At 38.8% G+C, this 16841-nt stretch overlaps 1 protein-coding gene and 1 pseudogene across 3 annotated transcripts in view; both read left to right on the top strand.

Moving 5' to 3' along the window:
- RALGAPB (Ral GTPase activating protein non-catalytic subunit beta) overlaps window positions 1-16841 on the top strand; it is a 101381-nt gene that overhangs the window by 60019 nt on the left and 24521 nt on the right. For 2 of the 3 annotated variants that reach the window (XM_060030789.1, XM_060030790.1), the window contains exons 16-20: window positions 1412-1545; window positions 5972-6154; window positions 7416-7567; window positions 13351-13538; window positions 15862-15968. In XM_060030789.1, coding sequence (XP_059886772.1) covers window positions 1412-1545; window positions 5972-6154; window positions 7416-7567; window positions 13351-13538; window positions 15862-15968 — 764 coding nt within the window. The remainder of the gene's footprint in view (window positions 1-1411; window positions 1546-5971; window positions 6155-7415; window positions 7568-13350; window positions 13539-15861; window positions 15969-16841) is intronic. The other variant, XM_060030791.1, reaches the window with a different exon arrangement.
- LOC132437555 (small ribosomal subunit protein uS3-like) lies at window positions 2835-5958 on the top strand (annotated as a pseudogene).

The following is a 16841-nucleotide window of genomic DNA, read 5'->3' as shown; positions in this document are numbered from 1 at the left end:
AGAGAGTCTGTCTTTGTGTTTGAAGGCTATATACCCTACTGTATCTGGTTAGATTCTTCAGTCACAAAATGTAAGGAAGAGTAAGGAAACACTTGCCATTAGAGCATCCTATTCAATAATGTCCTTTATCCTGGGCAGTTACTTTATGGGTTCTGTGAGTTTATGGGTGCCTTTATGTTTTTACACATAAATATTAATGGTGTATTGAATCTGTAAGTATTAATCCAGCTAGATTGGAATGAAATCTAGCTCCTTAGATGTGAGCTTAAGTTTTTTAATCATTTGGAGAGTTCATGAGCCCAGGAGTCCAGGCATATTTCAGTGATTTAAGTTTGTTTTAAGTATCCTTCAACATGTCAGATACATAAGGTCATTATGTGGCTATTAAACACATTTAAATATTGCATTTATGAAGAAGTTATTTAAATTGCTATCTTACTCATTATGCTTGTGGATTTAAGTGTAGGTGAAAATTTGTTTTATTTTTCATGTTTCTAAGACACTTTTAAACTAAAGAAATTTTCACATTATTATGTGTTCTAATTTAAATGTTTGAAGTGGTTATTGTTTGTTTCAGTATTTTGAACTGGTGTTAGTGAGTTCTGCTTGTAATGTCATAAAATATTTTTCCTAAGAAATCCAGATTTGTGTTAGTGTCGCATGAATGTCTCTCTTTAATGATCATTCCTTTTTTTGTTGTCACTGCCCTCTTTCTGATAGGATCGACAGGTATAATGTCCCTAAAGCTTCCTTTATAAATTCAATTTAATTTGTCCTAATTTATTATTAACTAAGTAGTAATTACTTTTAAATATAGAATTAGAGGCTAAATAAAAACACAGTAATTTGGTTATTTAATTTTTTTAGAAGTATTAAAGTTGTCTTAGAGAATTCAATGTTAAAATTTGTTTGAAAAGGGATTGCATGTAACTTTTGGTGGTTTAAACCCTGAAAATAATTTCAGTAGATGCTTTAGGATAATTCCCAGCATCTGAGGAGATTCTAAAATTTGAAGTCTTTCCTCTATAAAATTCCAAGGAAATAATTGATAGCCTTTTTATTGTTTTGCTTTTTTTTTTTAAATGTAACTCTGTGAGTTAATTTAGAAGTTTTAAGATTTACATTGTTATAAAAATGATATTGAAACTTTCAAATCCCAGTGGATGTCTATATGAAAGTACATGAGCTGGGAGCTAGAAGCTGCTCTGGTCCAGTGTGTGTGCCCTGTGCACTGTTGTTCAGTCAGGCTTGACGCTCAGGCCAGTGGGGCGGGGAGCATAGCGCTGTGTGGGTGCCCATCGTACTCACTGTGGCTGCTGTGGTCTGTGCCTAGTGGAATGCTGTGCTTCTCGTTACTAATGCTTAGTTGTTTTCCCTCCCTGTGGGATGTGGCATTGGGGTTATATCCTAGCTCTTAATACAGATTCAGCTGCCGGGCTCCTGATTCGCAGCATTCATCTCGTCACCCAAAGACTCAACTCCCAGTGGCGGCAAGACATGAGCATATCACTGGCAGCTCTAGAGCTCCTCTCTGGCCTCGCGAAGGTGAGAAGGACAATCCTTTTATTTTAGCCCAGCGGCCTTGGACTATGGCTCTTTTTTCTGTATCTCCTGACCCCTTCTTGGGGTATTGCGGTATTGGTTATATTCAATGCAGTTGATATCAAGGTGTGTAGAAATGAGCCTCCAAGTGAGGTTTTACAAAATGATCTTTACTATTTTGTTTAATAGGTTCAAAGAGTGTGAATGATATTTTTTGCTGTTAAATTACTGGAAACATTTCAATACTTGCTATTCATTTGTACATAATAATAGAATACCTGTTGATTTATACCTGTTGATTTTGTATTTGCTTATAATACCCTTAAATTTTCAACAACATTTTGTGCCATTATAAGATCATCTAACTTCAATGAACAAATGCAGATTTGGCAACAAAAGAAAAGCTTATCCTAAAATATGCCATTTGGGACTACCTGTGATTCTTCCATCTTCCATTATCAGAGATAAGTGAAAATTGGCTATATTTTCAAATTTCTTTCATAGGTCTTTTTCAGTTTTGTGGAACCTTAGAGCTGGGTGTCCATTTGCATTTCTCTAAGTATTTTCTTTTTTTTTTATTGAGGTGAAATTCACATAACATAAAATTATCCTTTTAAAGTGAACAATTCAGTGCCTATTAGTACTTTCACCATGTTGTGCAACCACCACCTCTGTCTAGTTCCAAAACATTTATAACCTCAAAAAGAACCCTGTACCCATTAAGCGGTTGTTTCCTGGTCTCCGTTTCCCCTAATCCCTAACAACCACCAATCTGCATTCTGTCTCTATGGATTTACCTATTTTGGATATTTCTTATAAATTAAATCATACAACCTATGACCTTTTATGTATGGCTTCCTTCACTTAATATGTTTTTGACGTTGATTTATGTTGTAGAGTCTGTCACAACTTCATTCCATTTTATGGTTGAATGATATTCCATTATATATTTATGTACCAATTTGTCCATTCCTCTGTTGTACATTTGGGCTGTTTCTACCTTTTGGCTATTGTGAATAGTGCTGCTATGAACATGGACATACATGTGTTTATTTGAATACCAATTTTCAATTGTTTTGGGTATATACCTAGGAGTGGAATTGCTGGGTCATATGGTAATTCTATATGTAACTTTTTGAGGAGCTGCCAAACTGTTGTCCACAGCGACTGAATCACTTTACGTTTCCACCAGTGATATAGGAGGGTTCCAATTTCTCCACATCTTCACTAACATCTAAATGTTTTCTTATCTGTAAAATGGGCAGGATTATCTTTTGTGTATGTGTGTGTGTGTGTGTGTGTATATATATATATATATATATATCGTATAACACCTGGTGATGTGGGGATGAAATGAAATGAAATATATAGAACACTTTGTAAACACAAAGGTGATGTACACACATAAGGTGATATTGTCTGAGATAAAATTTAAGCCCTCATTTTACAGATGAGGGGACAGGTAAACAGAGGCTGTGACTTACCTAAGTCATGAGAGACAAAATAGGCAAGTCACCACCACTTAGAGCTTACCTTTACCTCAGAGATTCTCAAGGATAGATGAAATGGCCATAGTTTTGTGAGGAGCAGTATTGATGCAGAAGGTAAGAATAGCCATTTGTGAGACATGCAGGATCACACTGTCTTTGAGAGCAAGGTACTGTTGCCTGTGACCTTCAGTACACTTGCAGTGGTAAGGAATAATTAGTCCTAGATGGAGTGCTCTCTGGACCTAACGAACTATAAAGGGCTAACACTGCGTGATTTCAAGACTTGCTGTATAAAGCTATGGTAATCAAAACAGTCTGGTATTGGTATAGGGTTAGACAGCTAGATCAACAGCGTAGTATATAGGGAGTCCAGAAATAGATCCACACGTGTATGGACATCTGATTTTTGACAAAGGTGCCATGATAATTCAAAGGAGAAAGGATAGTCTTTTCAACAAATGGTGCTGGAACAATCAGATATTCATATATCAAAAAAAAAAAAGAACTTTGAATCATACTTTGTACTATGTACAAAAATTACCTCAAAATGGATTGTAGACCTAAATATAAAACCAAAACTCTAAACTTCTAGAAGAAATAATGGGAGAAAAATCTTTATTGGTTGTACAGAGATCTGGGTTATACAGAGATTTCTTAGATATTATACCATAGAGGAACAGACTATTAAATTGGACTTTATTAAAATTAAAAACTACCATTCTTCAAAAAGTACTGTTAAGAGAATGAGAGGACAAGTCACAGATTGGGAGAAAATCTTTACAGAGTATGTATGTGGTGAGGGACCTGTATCCAGATCATATAAAGAATGCTCAAAACTCAGTAATAGCCTTTCGTTTTGGTGGTGTGCAGTAGTAATATGGTGGTGAAAATTTCCAAGAAGAGGACGTTTGTTGTTGATGGCTTTTTCAGAATTAAACTGAATGAGTTCCTCACTCAGAGGCTGGCTGAAGATGACTGCTCTGGAATTGAGGTCTGAATTATACCAACCAGGACAGAAATCATTACCTTGGCCTTCAGGAGCAGAATGTTCTTGGTGAGAAGAATCCAGGAATTGACTGATGTAGTTCAGAAGAAGTGTGGATTCCCTGAGAGCTACGTAGAGCTTTGTGCTGAAAAGGTGGCCACACAAGGTCTGTGTGCCATTGCCCAGACAGAATCTCTGCATTACAAACTGCTAGGAGGGCTTGCTCTGCAGAGAGCCTGCTGTGGGGTGCTGCAGTTCATCATGGAGAGGGGGGGCCAAGGGCTACAGGGTCATGGATGTCAGGGAAACTCCAAGGACAGAGGGCTGAATCCATGAAGTTTCTGGATGGTGTGATGATCCACAGTGGACCCCGTTAACTACTATATTGATACCCCTGTGTGTCAGTGTTGTGCTGGGTATCAGAGTGAAGATCATCTTGTCCTGGGATCCAAATGGTAAGACTGGCCCTAAGAAGCCCCTTTCTGACCACGTGAACATTGTGGACTCTAAGGATGAGATGTTATCCATCATTTCCATCTTGGGACAGAAGGATAGGAAACCAGAGCTACCTGCCATGCTCGAGCCATTCCCCACTGCATAACATGGTCTTCTTGGCACCTGCATCTGGAGTCTGGATGTTGCTTTGTAAAGACCTTTCATACAGTCTTTTAAAAAGACAGTATAACAGTGACAGCAAAAGCCCTCAATAATACAACAAACAACCCAGTTTTAAAATGGGCAAAAGATTGGACAGATATTTTACCAAAGAAGATATACTGATGGCAAATAAGCACATGAAAAGATGCTCATTATCATTACTTATTGGTGAAATGCAATTAAAATCACAGTGAGATACCACTCCATACCTTTTAGGATGGTTAAAATTTAAAAGACTGACCATACCAAATGTTTGGTGATGATGTAGAAGAATTAGAGCTCTCATATACTGTTGAAGGGAATGTTAGATGGTGCAACCATTTTAGAAAACAGCTTGGCATGTCCTTAAAAAACTAAACATGCATCTATCATATGATTCAATCAGTCCACTCCTAGAAAATAAGAGAGCATATACGTGTACAAAGACTTGTACATGAATGTTTTTAGCAGCTTTATTTGTAATATTCAGAAGCTGGAAACAATCCACATGCAACAGGTGACTGTATAAATTAATTGTGCTATAATCCATATAATGGAATACTACTCAGCAATAAAAAGGAATGAACAACTGATACACACAAAAATGTGGATAAATAATTGTGCTGAGTAAAAGAAGCCAGACTCTCCCCCCGACCCCCACCAAATAGTGCAGTAGTCTATGATTTTATTTATATAGAACTCTAGAAAATGCAAGTTAACCTATAGTGACAGCAAATCAGCAGTAACCTAGGGAGGGGGCAAAAAGGAGTGAGAGGAAGGATTACAAGGGTGAATGAGATTTTGAGGGGTGATGAATATATCCACCATCTTGATTGTTGTGATAGTTCACAGGTGTATACTTAGGCTAAAATTTATCAAATTTTACACTTTAAATATATGTAGTTTACTATATGTTAATTATACCTCTGGGCAGCTGAACAGAACTTTGTAGCCCATACAGCATTGCTGTGGGGTTGGGTTAGGGGGCTTAAAAAATGTGCACATGTTCCATTGCCAGCTATTCTTGTGATTTGTGGCAGTGATGAGTAGCTGCACCCCAGGAGTTTAGGTTTTAGAGCATGAAAAAGTATGCTAAAGTGAAATACTGTTTTAGGGTTTGAAAAATGCCCTCTATTTTTATAGAGTAGTATATGTTAATACATCTGAAATGTTATGTTCTTCTATATAAATAATACTTTAAAAAGCAAGGCTTCCTGTGGTGTGTCATATTCTCAGAAAGGCTGGGCCTCAGTGTTGAGGATTTGACATTGGTACAGTGGTTCCTGGCTAACTGTGTTCACCGTACGAATATGCTCAGGTGAAGGTGATGGTTGACTCAGGTGACCGGAAGCGAGCCATCAGTTCCGTGTGCAGCTACATTGTGTACCAGTGTAGTCGGCCAGCTCCTCTTCACTCCCGGGATCTTCACTCCATGATAGTGGCAGCTTTTCAGTGTCTCTGTGTCTGGCTGACAGAGCACCCTGATATGCTTGATGAAAAGGTTAGTCTACTAGATCTTAAACCAGTAAATAGAAACAAAAATGTATGTTGGGAAGATATCTTTTGAAAGAGAATATCTAAATTTAAATACAACATTGCATACTTTAAACTGAATATACTTGTTATATTTCAGGAAAACACTTGTCCTAGTGAGCATAATTCAAAAACTGTCATCGTACTTATTACAGTTGACCCTTGAACAATATGGGGTTGAACTGTGTGAGTCTACTTATATGCAAATTTTTAAAATAGTAAATACTACACTATTACATGATTCCTGATTGGTTGAACCCGTGAATGTGGAACTGTGGATAAGGAGGAACCGCATATATGGATATGGCTGACTATACATGTGGATTTTCGACTGAACTGAGGGTCAACGCCTCTAACCCCCATGTTGTTCAAGGGTCAAATGTATTTGGTTGCAAATTAACCCATAGAGAAGTTCTTTTCAGAGATGGGCCTTTGAATAATTTATCTGTGAACTGTCAAGAGATGGCCAGTAGGTACTTTGGTCACCTGTCATCAAACCAAGAAGGGCAGTTGATAGCCAGGCTGCAAACCTAGAGCACTGCTTGTTCATAAAGGTTGCTTGTATCTAAAAATTTCATTTCACACACGTTTCTTTCTTTTCAAGTAGACACAGATATCTAGGCTGCTTTCTCTACCATTTTTCCATGTAATACTCTTCTTATGGGAAGGCAGACAGTTACAAAGAATTCACAGTGTAAATAAAAGAAGAGATACCAGGTTTATTGGAAAATTATAGAGAGCTTTATATAGTTTTTAAAAAATAATACTGTTGATTAACTCTTAGTCATTTTCATGATGACTTGTAAAGTTATCATACCAGAAATTGCTTTAAAATGTCAATAACCTATGAACTTCCCTTTGGATAATGTAACATATTTTACACTATCTAGGTTTAACTGAATTACTGTTACATCTCTTTCACTCAGCCTTTCACGATTTACAGTCCATGGTAATTTTACAAGAATTGTGACTGAAAAAATTGAATTGAATTTATCATTACTTATTATCTAAATCTCTTAACACTCAAATTTAGTTCTTTAAAGAAAAATTGGGGGAGGGGACAAGTTTATTTTATTAAATTATTTTGAAGTTAATATATACCTATTCAAGAAAATGAGAAATTAGAGTCCCACCACCAAAACACATCCATATTGACACTTTCATGTATTTCCTTGTCGTTTCATAAGATAGGTGTATTACAAAAGCTAATCTGCTTTTCCTTTTTCTAGGACTGTCTTAAGGAAGTGCTAGAGATTGTGGAACTGGGTATTTCAGGAAGCAAGTCCAAGAACAGTGAGCAAGAGGTCAAGTACAAAGGAGATAAGGAGCCAAACCCTGCATCTATGAGGGTAAAGGATGCTGCTGAAGCCACCCTAACATGGTATGAAAGTGACTGCACAGGGATTGTGCCTAAGAGTTAGATGGAATTAGATGTGATCCTGTGTTGTTTCATCTCCTCCCCAGTTGTTCAGCATTAAGTGACACAACCCCATTTAGGATACTGTTTCTCCAGAAATAAAATGGAAAAGAAAATGTCTTGTTTTTTGGACCAAAGGAAACCAGGAACTTGGGGCTGAGAGTTTGGGTCCTTGTTTTTCTATGCTGGTTGTCAGTTAATTCAAGTCATATCATTTTAGAGCTGGAAGGGATCTTGGAGAGCCTTACCCACCCCCTCATTTTGATGGCTGAGTCCAGAGACAGGGTATGTCTGGGTCACACCATTAGGTCTCCTACTTGCCAGCTCAGTGGTTTGTATTCTCTGCTATACCATTTATATTACATGTTATAGGTTCATTCAGCAAGATTTATAAACGTCCTCTTATGAACTGGTAATAGAATGTAAAGATAAATCAGATTCAGTTATTGCCCTCAAAGAGCTTCTTGTCCAGTAGGGAAGATAAGATGTGAACACAAATATCTATAATGCTAGTTAGATTAAATGCTCCAAGAGACGAGGTACAAATAAAATGCTGGGGTGTTGGAAGGAGGAAATGAATACTTCCAGATTCAGGGAAATCAAAATAAGATTTCTAAGGAAAAGGACATGGACCTGACTCTTAGAGAATGGATAAAGTTTGAGCTATAAGTCAGATTGCAGGGTGGTTAGGCAGCAAGAGAAGACTCCTATGTCAAGCAGTTTGGTTGTGAAGGGACAGAGACAGGTTGGTATCTTGAAAAAGTATTAGAATTGAAATAGTGTGTTTGGCCAGTTAGTGAGCAGAGTAGAAAGAGGGAAGAAAGGCAGTTTATCAACTGAAAGGAAGAGGTAGGTGGAGAAGATTAGGTGGAATTGGTACAGATGGAAAGATGAGACTTATGAAAGGGTAAATGTAGATGAGACCCCAGAACAACATAAAAACAGGAAGGAGGAATGTCAAGTCAGTCTGGGTTGGCTCATCTTGGTCTTCTTAGTAAAGTGGTAGGTCAGACAGCTTGTAGATTTGTATGTAAATCAGCCCTTACCAAGATCCCAGAATCTTTTATGAGTTCTGTGACCTGTTGAAAGCTTTACACTAAAGTGTGCACAATAAAGTTGGGTTTATTTCAGTTCCTCATGGGCTTAGGCCATTCAGTAAAGTTTTAGAAGCGCACTTGCTTTAGTTCAGTCCTGCTCACTATGCTAATGATGGGCTTTCATTGACTTTGTGGGGGTTTGGCTAATAGCTAGAAAATTAGAAAAATGCGATTGAGTACTAGAAATAATAAAAGTCCAGAGAGAAGACCTGTGTGGGCTGGGGTGGACTTAAAAGCATTATTAAAAAACTAAGACTTGATGTGTGTACCTTGAAGAGTAAGGGATATGGAGAAAGGGGGAAGGACATTTCTCACTGGGACTCTGCATTATATAAAAATAAGTTTGCTCCATCCTAGGCTGGATGGAACATTCCATTGAGAATATGATTGGCAGTGAGGATTGGATATGAGCTCAGAATAAGTAGAGAGTCCTGGGATGCTTCCAGAACTAGCCAGTAGTTATCGAGGTGGCTCATCTGTCTTATCTCTGCTGGCAACTCTACAAAAGGCATCTTTAGTTTTAAGTCTTGAAGAGGGCCTTGAAGAGTCATCATGAAACATATCCAAATCACATTTTCTCTGTTCCCTCACAATTACAGCTTTATGTCAATATCATTGCTGTTTTCCAGTTATGCAAACACAAAACTTTGACTCATTTTCTGATTTATCTCTGCTTTATCTGTTATTCCCCATATGAAGCCAGTGACTGAGTCCAATAGACTTTACCTTTGAAAGTATTTCCTCCATTTGTTCTGACCTCAGATAGCATTCCCAGTCCAGGCCCTTATCACTTCTTGCCTGATTTCCCTGTTTTCAGTCTCTCACACTTTTTTGCATTCTGTTGCTGAACTCATCATCTTAGGTACTGTGCTTATTCTGCTGCTTGAGTGATTGAAAACTGAATAGATTGCTGTTTACTGCCATATGGTGTGAAATTTTTGGTCTCGTTTTCAAGGCCCCCCTTGAGTCCCCACTCAAACTGTCTGATCTTTCCCAGCACATCCCTTCTGCCACAGCTGGCAGGCCACTTGTGGCCGTGAAGTGTACATGTTCATACCTGTCTGTATACTTCCCCTGGGTTTCAGGACTTCCCTCTTCTCCTCTTGGCCACATCCTCCATTGTTCGGTGCTCATATCATATCCACTACTTCCATGGACCTTCTTTGGTCATTCTGCTTCTTTTCCACACCTCTGTGCTCAATTAGTCTGACCTTACCACACTGCATGAATTCTACAGTGTCATGATCACACCTGGTTATATTTGATAACATGCTAGTGTTACCTCCCCAACCTGGGTAAAGGCCACATTTCCCTCTTCACATCCCTCACAGTGCTGAGCACACAGGAGATAGTTACGGAATGCAGATCAGCTGGTTGGTGTTTTTCCCCTTGTTGTATAATATACATTAGGACTCTTGGAAGACATTTTAGCGGCCCCTCTGCTTGGTCACCTTTAAGACTTATTTACCAAGTTATTTGGCCTCTAATTTTGGGATACTTTAGCCCCCAAGTTTGCCCATTTCATTTTAATTGTTAAAAACTTGATGTTTACACTGAGCTGAAATCTCTCCCACTTTAACTTCTACCCATTGTTTCTGATTCAGACTTTTAATAATAAAACGCTTTTTTCTGAGGAGTGGTGGTGTCTGAAGACAGTGCTCATGTTCTTTCTAATTCATTTCTGCCAGTACCTTCAACTGTTTTTCATATGACAGAGATTTAGAGTACCTTTATCATCCTCGTCTTTTTTCCTTTCAATGGCGCAGGTTTGTCTGTGTACCTCTTTAAAGGTCAATGACCTTTAAATTGTAGAATATTATATTTTCATTAAAGTGTACTTAGAGACTGCATTGGGTTTTTGAGAACCTGGTGATTTGTACTAAGTCAACTAAAATCTTAGAGGCTTTTTTTTAACGCATTTACCTTTTGTCTTTCTCATCCTGTACTTATTTTTTTGGGGGGTATTTGGATGTAATGTACAGAATTTTACATTTAAACTTGAAATTTCTTTATGTAAGATTTACCTCATTATTAATTTTTTAAGATTCTTTTGGATCCCAATTCTTACTCTGATATATTAACTCTGCAGCTCAACTTTTGGTCAACTGCAGATTTATTTTATTTATTTATTATTTTAAAATTTATTTATTTATTTATTATTTATTTTTGGCTGTGTTCGGTCTTTGTTACTGTGTGCGGGCTTTCTTTCGGTTGCAGCGAGTGGGGGCTACTCTTCATTGTGGTGCGCAGGCTTCTCATTGTGGTGGCTTCTCTTGTTGCAGAGCACGGGCTCTAGGCCAGCGGGCTCAGTAGTTGTGGCTCGTGGGCTCTAGAGCACAGGCTCAGTAGTTGTGGCGCACGGGCTTAGTTGCTCCGCGGCATGTGGGATCTTCCTGGACCAGGGCTCGAACCCGTGTCCCCTGCATTGGCATGCGGATTCTTAGCCATTGCGCCACCAAGGAAGTCCCCAACTGCAGATTTAATGAGCCTGCCCTGTGTGTCCTAATCAAAGATACTGATAGGGGTTTCCCTGGTGGCGCAGTGGTTGAGAGTCTGCCTGCCGATGCAGGGGACACAGGTTTGTGCCCCCGTCTGGGAAGATCCCACATGCCGCGGAGCGGCTAGGCCCGTGAGCCATGGCCGCTGAGCCTGTGCGTCCGGAGCCTGTGCTCCGCAACGGGAGAGGCCACAACAGTGAGAGGCCTGCGTACTGCAAAAAAAAAAAAAAAAAAGATACTGATAAAAATATTGAACAGGGTCTTCCCTGGTGGTCCAGTGGTTAAGACTCCGCTTCCATTGCAGGGGGCACAGGTTCTATCCCTGGTCGGTCGGGGAAGATCCCGCGTGCTGCACAGCGTGGCCAAAAAAAATAAATAAATGGTTAGTTCTTTAAAGTGTATATATATATATATATATATATATATATATATATATATATAGAACAGAGAAAGACTCACAAAGCACATAAGAGGTTTCCCTTCAGGTTCACAGAGGTTTTTAAATCTTGTCTGTAAGTTTATAATGATACACTGCCAAATACTTGCATGTCTTGATTTCAGAGATATTTCTCTGCCTTTCCAGTCTAGTAATCATCAAGAAGAGAAAAATGTGGTTAGGCTGGTGTGACCTGTACCCTTGCCAGCAACCTATTTGATAATGTCTTAGAATCTTGCATGGAACATAAGCTCACATGGTCCATATGCTTTGTGACAACCATCTCTGTCCCATGTTAGAAAACCCACATTTTCCCATTGCTTGTCTCTTGGTTTTTCATAAATTCTTAGGCCTGAACTCATCATGAAGTTCTCCTGGTCCTTGAAATTCTTAGATAGTCCTTCTCCTAGGAGGAGAGAAAATGGAAGGAAAGTATCTGTTGAGCAGTGTTGCCTTCTATTATCAGAGAGATTTGGGTTCAAGCATTAGAATGAAAGAGAAAGGGAGAGGATTGCAATGGTGTTGGGGAATACTAGTTTTCAAATGAGTTACGTATGAAGGATCAGGTGATATTAGGACCACAAGGTAAAATCTTTAAGTTTTCTTAAGAAGATTCTTTCTGTGTTTCAGTTTCTTAATTAGAAAATGGGAATAATAATGGTAGCTATCTCATAGGGTTGTTATGATAACTAAATAAAATGTGTAAAGTGCTTAGACCCAGTGCCTGGCACATGGTAAGTGGTATATGTAAGTTATTACTATTATGCATTGAAGGTATGCAGAAATCTCTGTGGATATAAACATTTCAGAATGGTAAGACTTGATCAGTTGAATTCCAGTTTATAAAGCATTTTTTCATATATATTCTCATTTAATAATTACAGTGGTTCTGTGAGATGTTAACTACTAGTGCATCAAGTTCCTTATCTGTAAAATGACGATATCTATTCATGGCCACACAGTGAGAAGGCAGTAGGCCCTGGTTTCTGGTCTCTTGATGATCACTTATCTCTTCTGAGCCTGAGTTTCCCCGTCTGAAAAATTGAGGGGTCTTGGCTGATCTTTGGATCCTTTTCTAGGTCTAGAATGCTTTAGCATTATCCTGAAACCTGGAGCACACACATTTTTTAAAATATATCTTTAGGAGCTTCATGATTTGGAAGTATGATTAGTCAGGTTCCCTGGGTAGCAAACTTCAAGAGAGAGAAATTTGCTTGCAGGAAGTTTATTGGAAAGTGCTCTCAGGATCAACCCTTATGAGGGAATGAAGGAAGTAGGATTGAGCAGAGGGAAGACATAAACTGTGATGCATTTGCAACAAAGAGCTCTGGAGCTGGGCTGGCCCTTCAGGATTCTCTCATGTTGGGGCCGGGGGGCTGGGACTTTATACCCCTGCATTAACAGTTCATTGGACGAGAACTGCCCCAGGAGGAAGCTGTGATCTTGAGTGAAGTGGTTCTCATTGGCCTCTCCAGGACTCAGCTGAAAGCTATGGCCACCATCTCCCTGCATCTGGGGGACTGGGTCTTTCAGTCTTGGAGAGGGAAATCTGGACAGCACACCACAGCATCTGCCACAGGGAGTAAATCTGACTCTCAAAGAGGAAGCGTGGCTGTGGTCAGATAAATCCAAAAGAACAGAAGCACAGATTGATGCATGAGGTGAATTGAAGATTTCCCTTTGGGGATTAACTGTTATCTTTTGCATTCTCCGTAGTATTATGCAGTTGCTTGGCGCATTTCCTTCACCCAGTGGTCCTGCCTCTCCTTGTAGTCTGGTGAATGAGACCACTTTGATTAAATACTCCAGACTGCCAACCATAAACAAGCATAGTTTCCGGTACTTTGTCTTGGATAACAGTGTCATCCTGGCAATGCTGGAGCAACCTCTTGGAAATGAACAGAGTAAGTTTCAGCACTTCGGGCTTTTTCCATTGCTAAATCAACATGTTCATCAGTATTAGCAAGCTGTTTCCAGGATCGGGGAAGGAAAGACTGCAAATTCTAAGTAATTTTGCATTTGTCAGAAAGCCTTCTAGCTGATGAGATAATAGCAGCTAAAAAATAGAGGGTCAGAAAATGCAATATACATATTAAATAGAATCTTTTAGAGACCCTTTATATCTATTAGAAAAGAGCTCCATAATTTTATAAAAAGTTCAGTGGGATATTTCTGTTGTTTACTGTGTATAAAAATCATTATTACTCTTTCGTCCTTCTTGAACTTTGGATCCTGCCCCTCTCCTTTCCCGCCCTTCACTCCACATTGTTCTTTTTCAGTTATTGGTGCCACCCAAACAGGCTGGGAATTGGAGGAGTCATCTTTGCCTTCTCCTTCCTGTTACTCCCTTATGTAGTTGGTTTCCAAGTTTCTACCCCGCTAGTGACTTTGGAATCTTCTTTTCTCTGCATTCCTCCCAGTACAGCCAAATGCAGGACTTTATTATTTCTTATCTGGATTATTGCTTCCTACCTGATCTGATTCTTCCTCCTTCCAGTTCCAAAATTTGTTACCGTTACCTCCATCCTACTTGCTGCCACCATTGCATTCATCCTCAAATGCAGATCTGACCATGCCAGTGCCCTCCTGAAAATTCTTCAGTGATTTTCCATTGACATAACATGCACTGTTTTCTTCCCCTCTTTCCCCCAATTATAAACCATCTCAAGGTGTGTGATTACCACTGCAACGCAGACTGCTCAGAGTACATTTTTTCTGATGGTAATTGGAATCAGCCAGTATGTAAAGGAAGCATGTTCTTAGAGAGACCCTTATTGCTGGGAAGGTAAAGGAAAGTGAAGGTTACAGAAAAGTTGGGCATACAGGGAATCACCTAGCGTGCAATTCCCTCATTTACAGGTTAAGAAACTGGGGCTCAGAGAGGGTATGTGACTTGTCCAGGGTTACTTGAGAAGTGTATGGTATGACCAGGACTAGAGTCCAAATTTTCTGAACCTCATACTATCTCTTTGTTATTGTTGCCCCACAGTGATAGGATTTCCTCAGTGATTAAAGACTTAACCTTCTTACTTTTGCAAACATGAAAAGGATCTTAGAGTCCCATGCAAATTCTGTTGAGTATATATAGGTAGGATCTCATAAATCCATAAAATGAAATGAGACGTTTCCCAGTAGTTCAGGGACGAGTGAATACCATCACAGCTTTCCTTCCTCTTGTGGTAAGATACAGTGACTTTAATATGAAGTGGATGGGGCCTTTAATCGTTGCCCAACTCCAGAAGCACTGGTCCCAAGTCTTTCCTTCTTAAGGCACCTCATCCTTCTCTACCTTAGACCTGGGTGTTGCTTGACTTTCTTCCCTGGTTTGTGCCAATTATTCATGATTCCTCCAGTTTCCCACTCCCGAGCCACCTGCTAAAGAGTCTATAAAATCCCAGTATCCTCTCCAGGTTTCCTGGCCTGAGGGGTAGATGTCAACCCTTTTCCAGATTTTTTAGGACTCCATTACTCTCATTTGAAGCAATTTCATTGCATTGGAATTCTACCAAAAATATAAACAATTGGGATTTTATAGAAGTACAAGGATATTTTAATGGTTCATTGTAATAGTTAATAACAGAAGTAAGAGAGAGAAGTTTGAACAAGTTTGACTCCTACACCAGAGACAAAAGAAGGGAGGGAATAGGAAGAAGGATCTGGGTACTCAGGCAGTCCATCCTGAGTTCTTTACCTCCCTTCTTCCTGCCCCTGAACTTGTGTTGGGATGAAACAGTGCCTGCCTGTGGTGGGCTGTGGTGCACAAAGGCATGGGTGAATGTAACATCAGCACCGCAAGCACCCAGCCTGTCTTCTGCATTTAGGTCATTCCCAACACTGAAAGTTAAGAGTATTTGCTAGGATAGTGTTGCCCAAAAATGTGTATGTGTATTGCTGGAGGTATGTGAGATGATGTTGGTTGATACATCGGTGAACATTATTTTATGTATTTTTAAACATGTGTTTTAAAAATATATAATTAGCACACCAAAATTCATGATTTTCCTTTTAAGGTAGAAATATATCATTTCCTTCAAAAATTTTAAGTTTAAATTTAAATAGTAATAGCGGTACTTGGATATGACAGAATCCACAGAGATGGTTCACAAAGGATAAAAGTTAGGGAAGCACTATGCTAGGGCTTTGATTATTAGAGGCTCTAAAATTGACAATAGGTGTATTTTATATGTTGTCAGAAATAAAAACTTCTCCACCAACATTTTATTCTAGATGATTTTTTCCCCTCTGTCACTGTGCTGGTCCGGGGAATGTCTGGAAGACTTGCTTGGGCACAACAACTTTGCCTTTTACCCAGAGGAGCAAAAGCAAATCAGAAGGTATCCATCAGAAGTTACAGGGAAGTGACTAGGAGTGAGTGTGTGTGTGCACGTGTTTGTGTGTGTTTTGATTTAAAGGTTAAATAATATTACAACAAAAATCACAGATAAATATTTTTGATCCTAGCCAGATTCTCAGTCCGTGAGTTCACATCAGAATCATCTTAGGAGCCTAGAATTCCAGGTCCACTGAAATACTCTTTAAAGACGTCTTCAAGGCAGGTGTATTTTCAGAAAACTTTCCGAGTGACTCTGACATCCACTTATGATTAAGAACTACTGTTCTGAACAGTGGACCGAATTTTTTCCATGCAGTGTTTAAAATAATAAAATTTAGGTACATGCCATTATGAAAAAAATTTTGCCAGAGCCTTGATGTCTCTGGCAACAGTACTTAGTTTCAGATTGTTTCATATAACTGTATAATTGGTAATATGCTCTATAATTTTTTAATGTGCTGTATAATTTAATGAAATCTTTCTTTGGGGTGGCACAGTTTATTTTCTTTATAACAGTTGTAATCACGTGAATAAAATTTGCTTACGGGAGAAAGTTGGAAAATTCAGATAATAAAGAAGAAATTTTTAAATCACCGGTACTTTTACTCTCCAGAAGTAGATAGCCACTGTTAATAGTTTAGTGGGTTTCCTTCCAATCTTTTTGTTCCTTTCTGTATATAACACTTAAATAGAATTTTAGTCATTTTTGTATATACTGCTCTTTTCACTTATCACACTGTAAGCTTTTACTTATGTTACTAAAAATTCTTTAAAACATAATAAAATTTTACCAGCATTTAAGAGAGACGCTCACAAAATTGGAGCAAATGCCTAAAACAATTGAACATTCCATATGTCTCTGTTAGATGAGATG

This window comes from Delphinus delphis, chromosome 15 (assembly GCF_949987515.2).
Source record: "Delphinus delphis chromosome 15, mDelDel1.2, whole genome shotgun sequence".
Classification (NCBI taxonomy): Eukaryota; Metazoa; Chordata; class Mammalia; order Artiodactyla; family Delphinidae; genus Delphinus; species Delphinus delphis.
The sequence above is the reverse complement of the archived record's forward strand: the minus strand, read 5'-3'. Positions and strand labels throughout refer to the sequence as shown.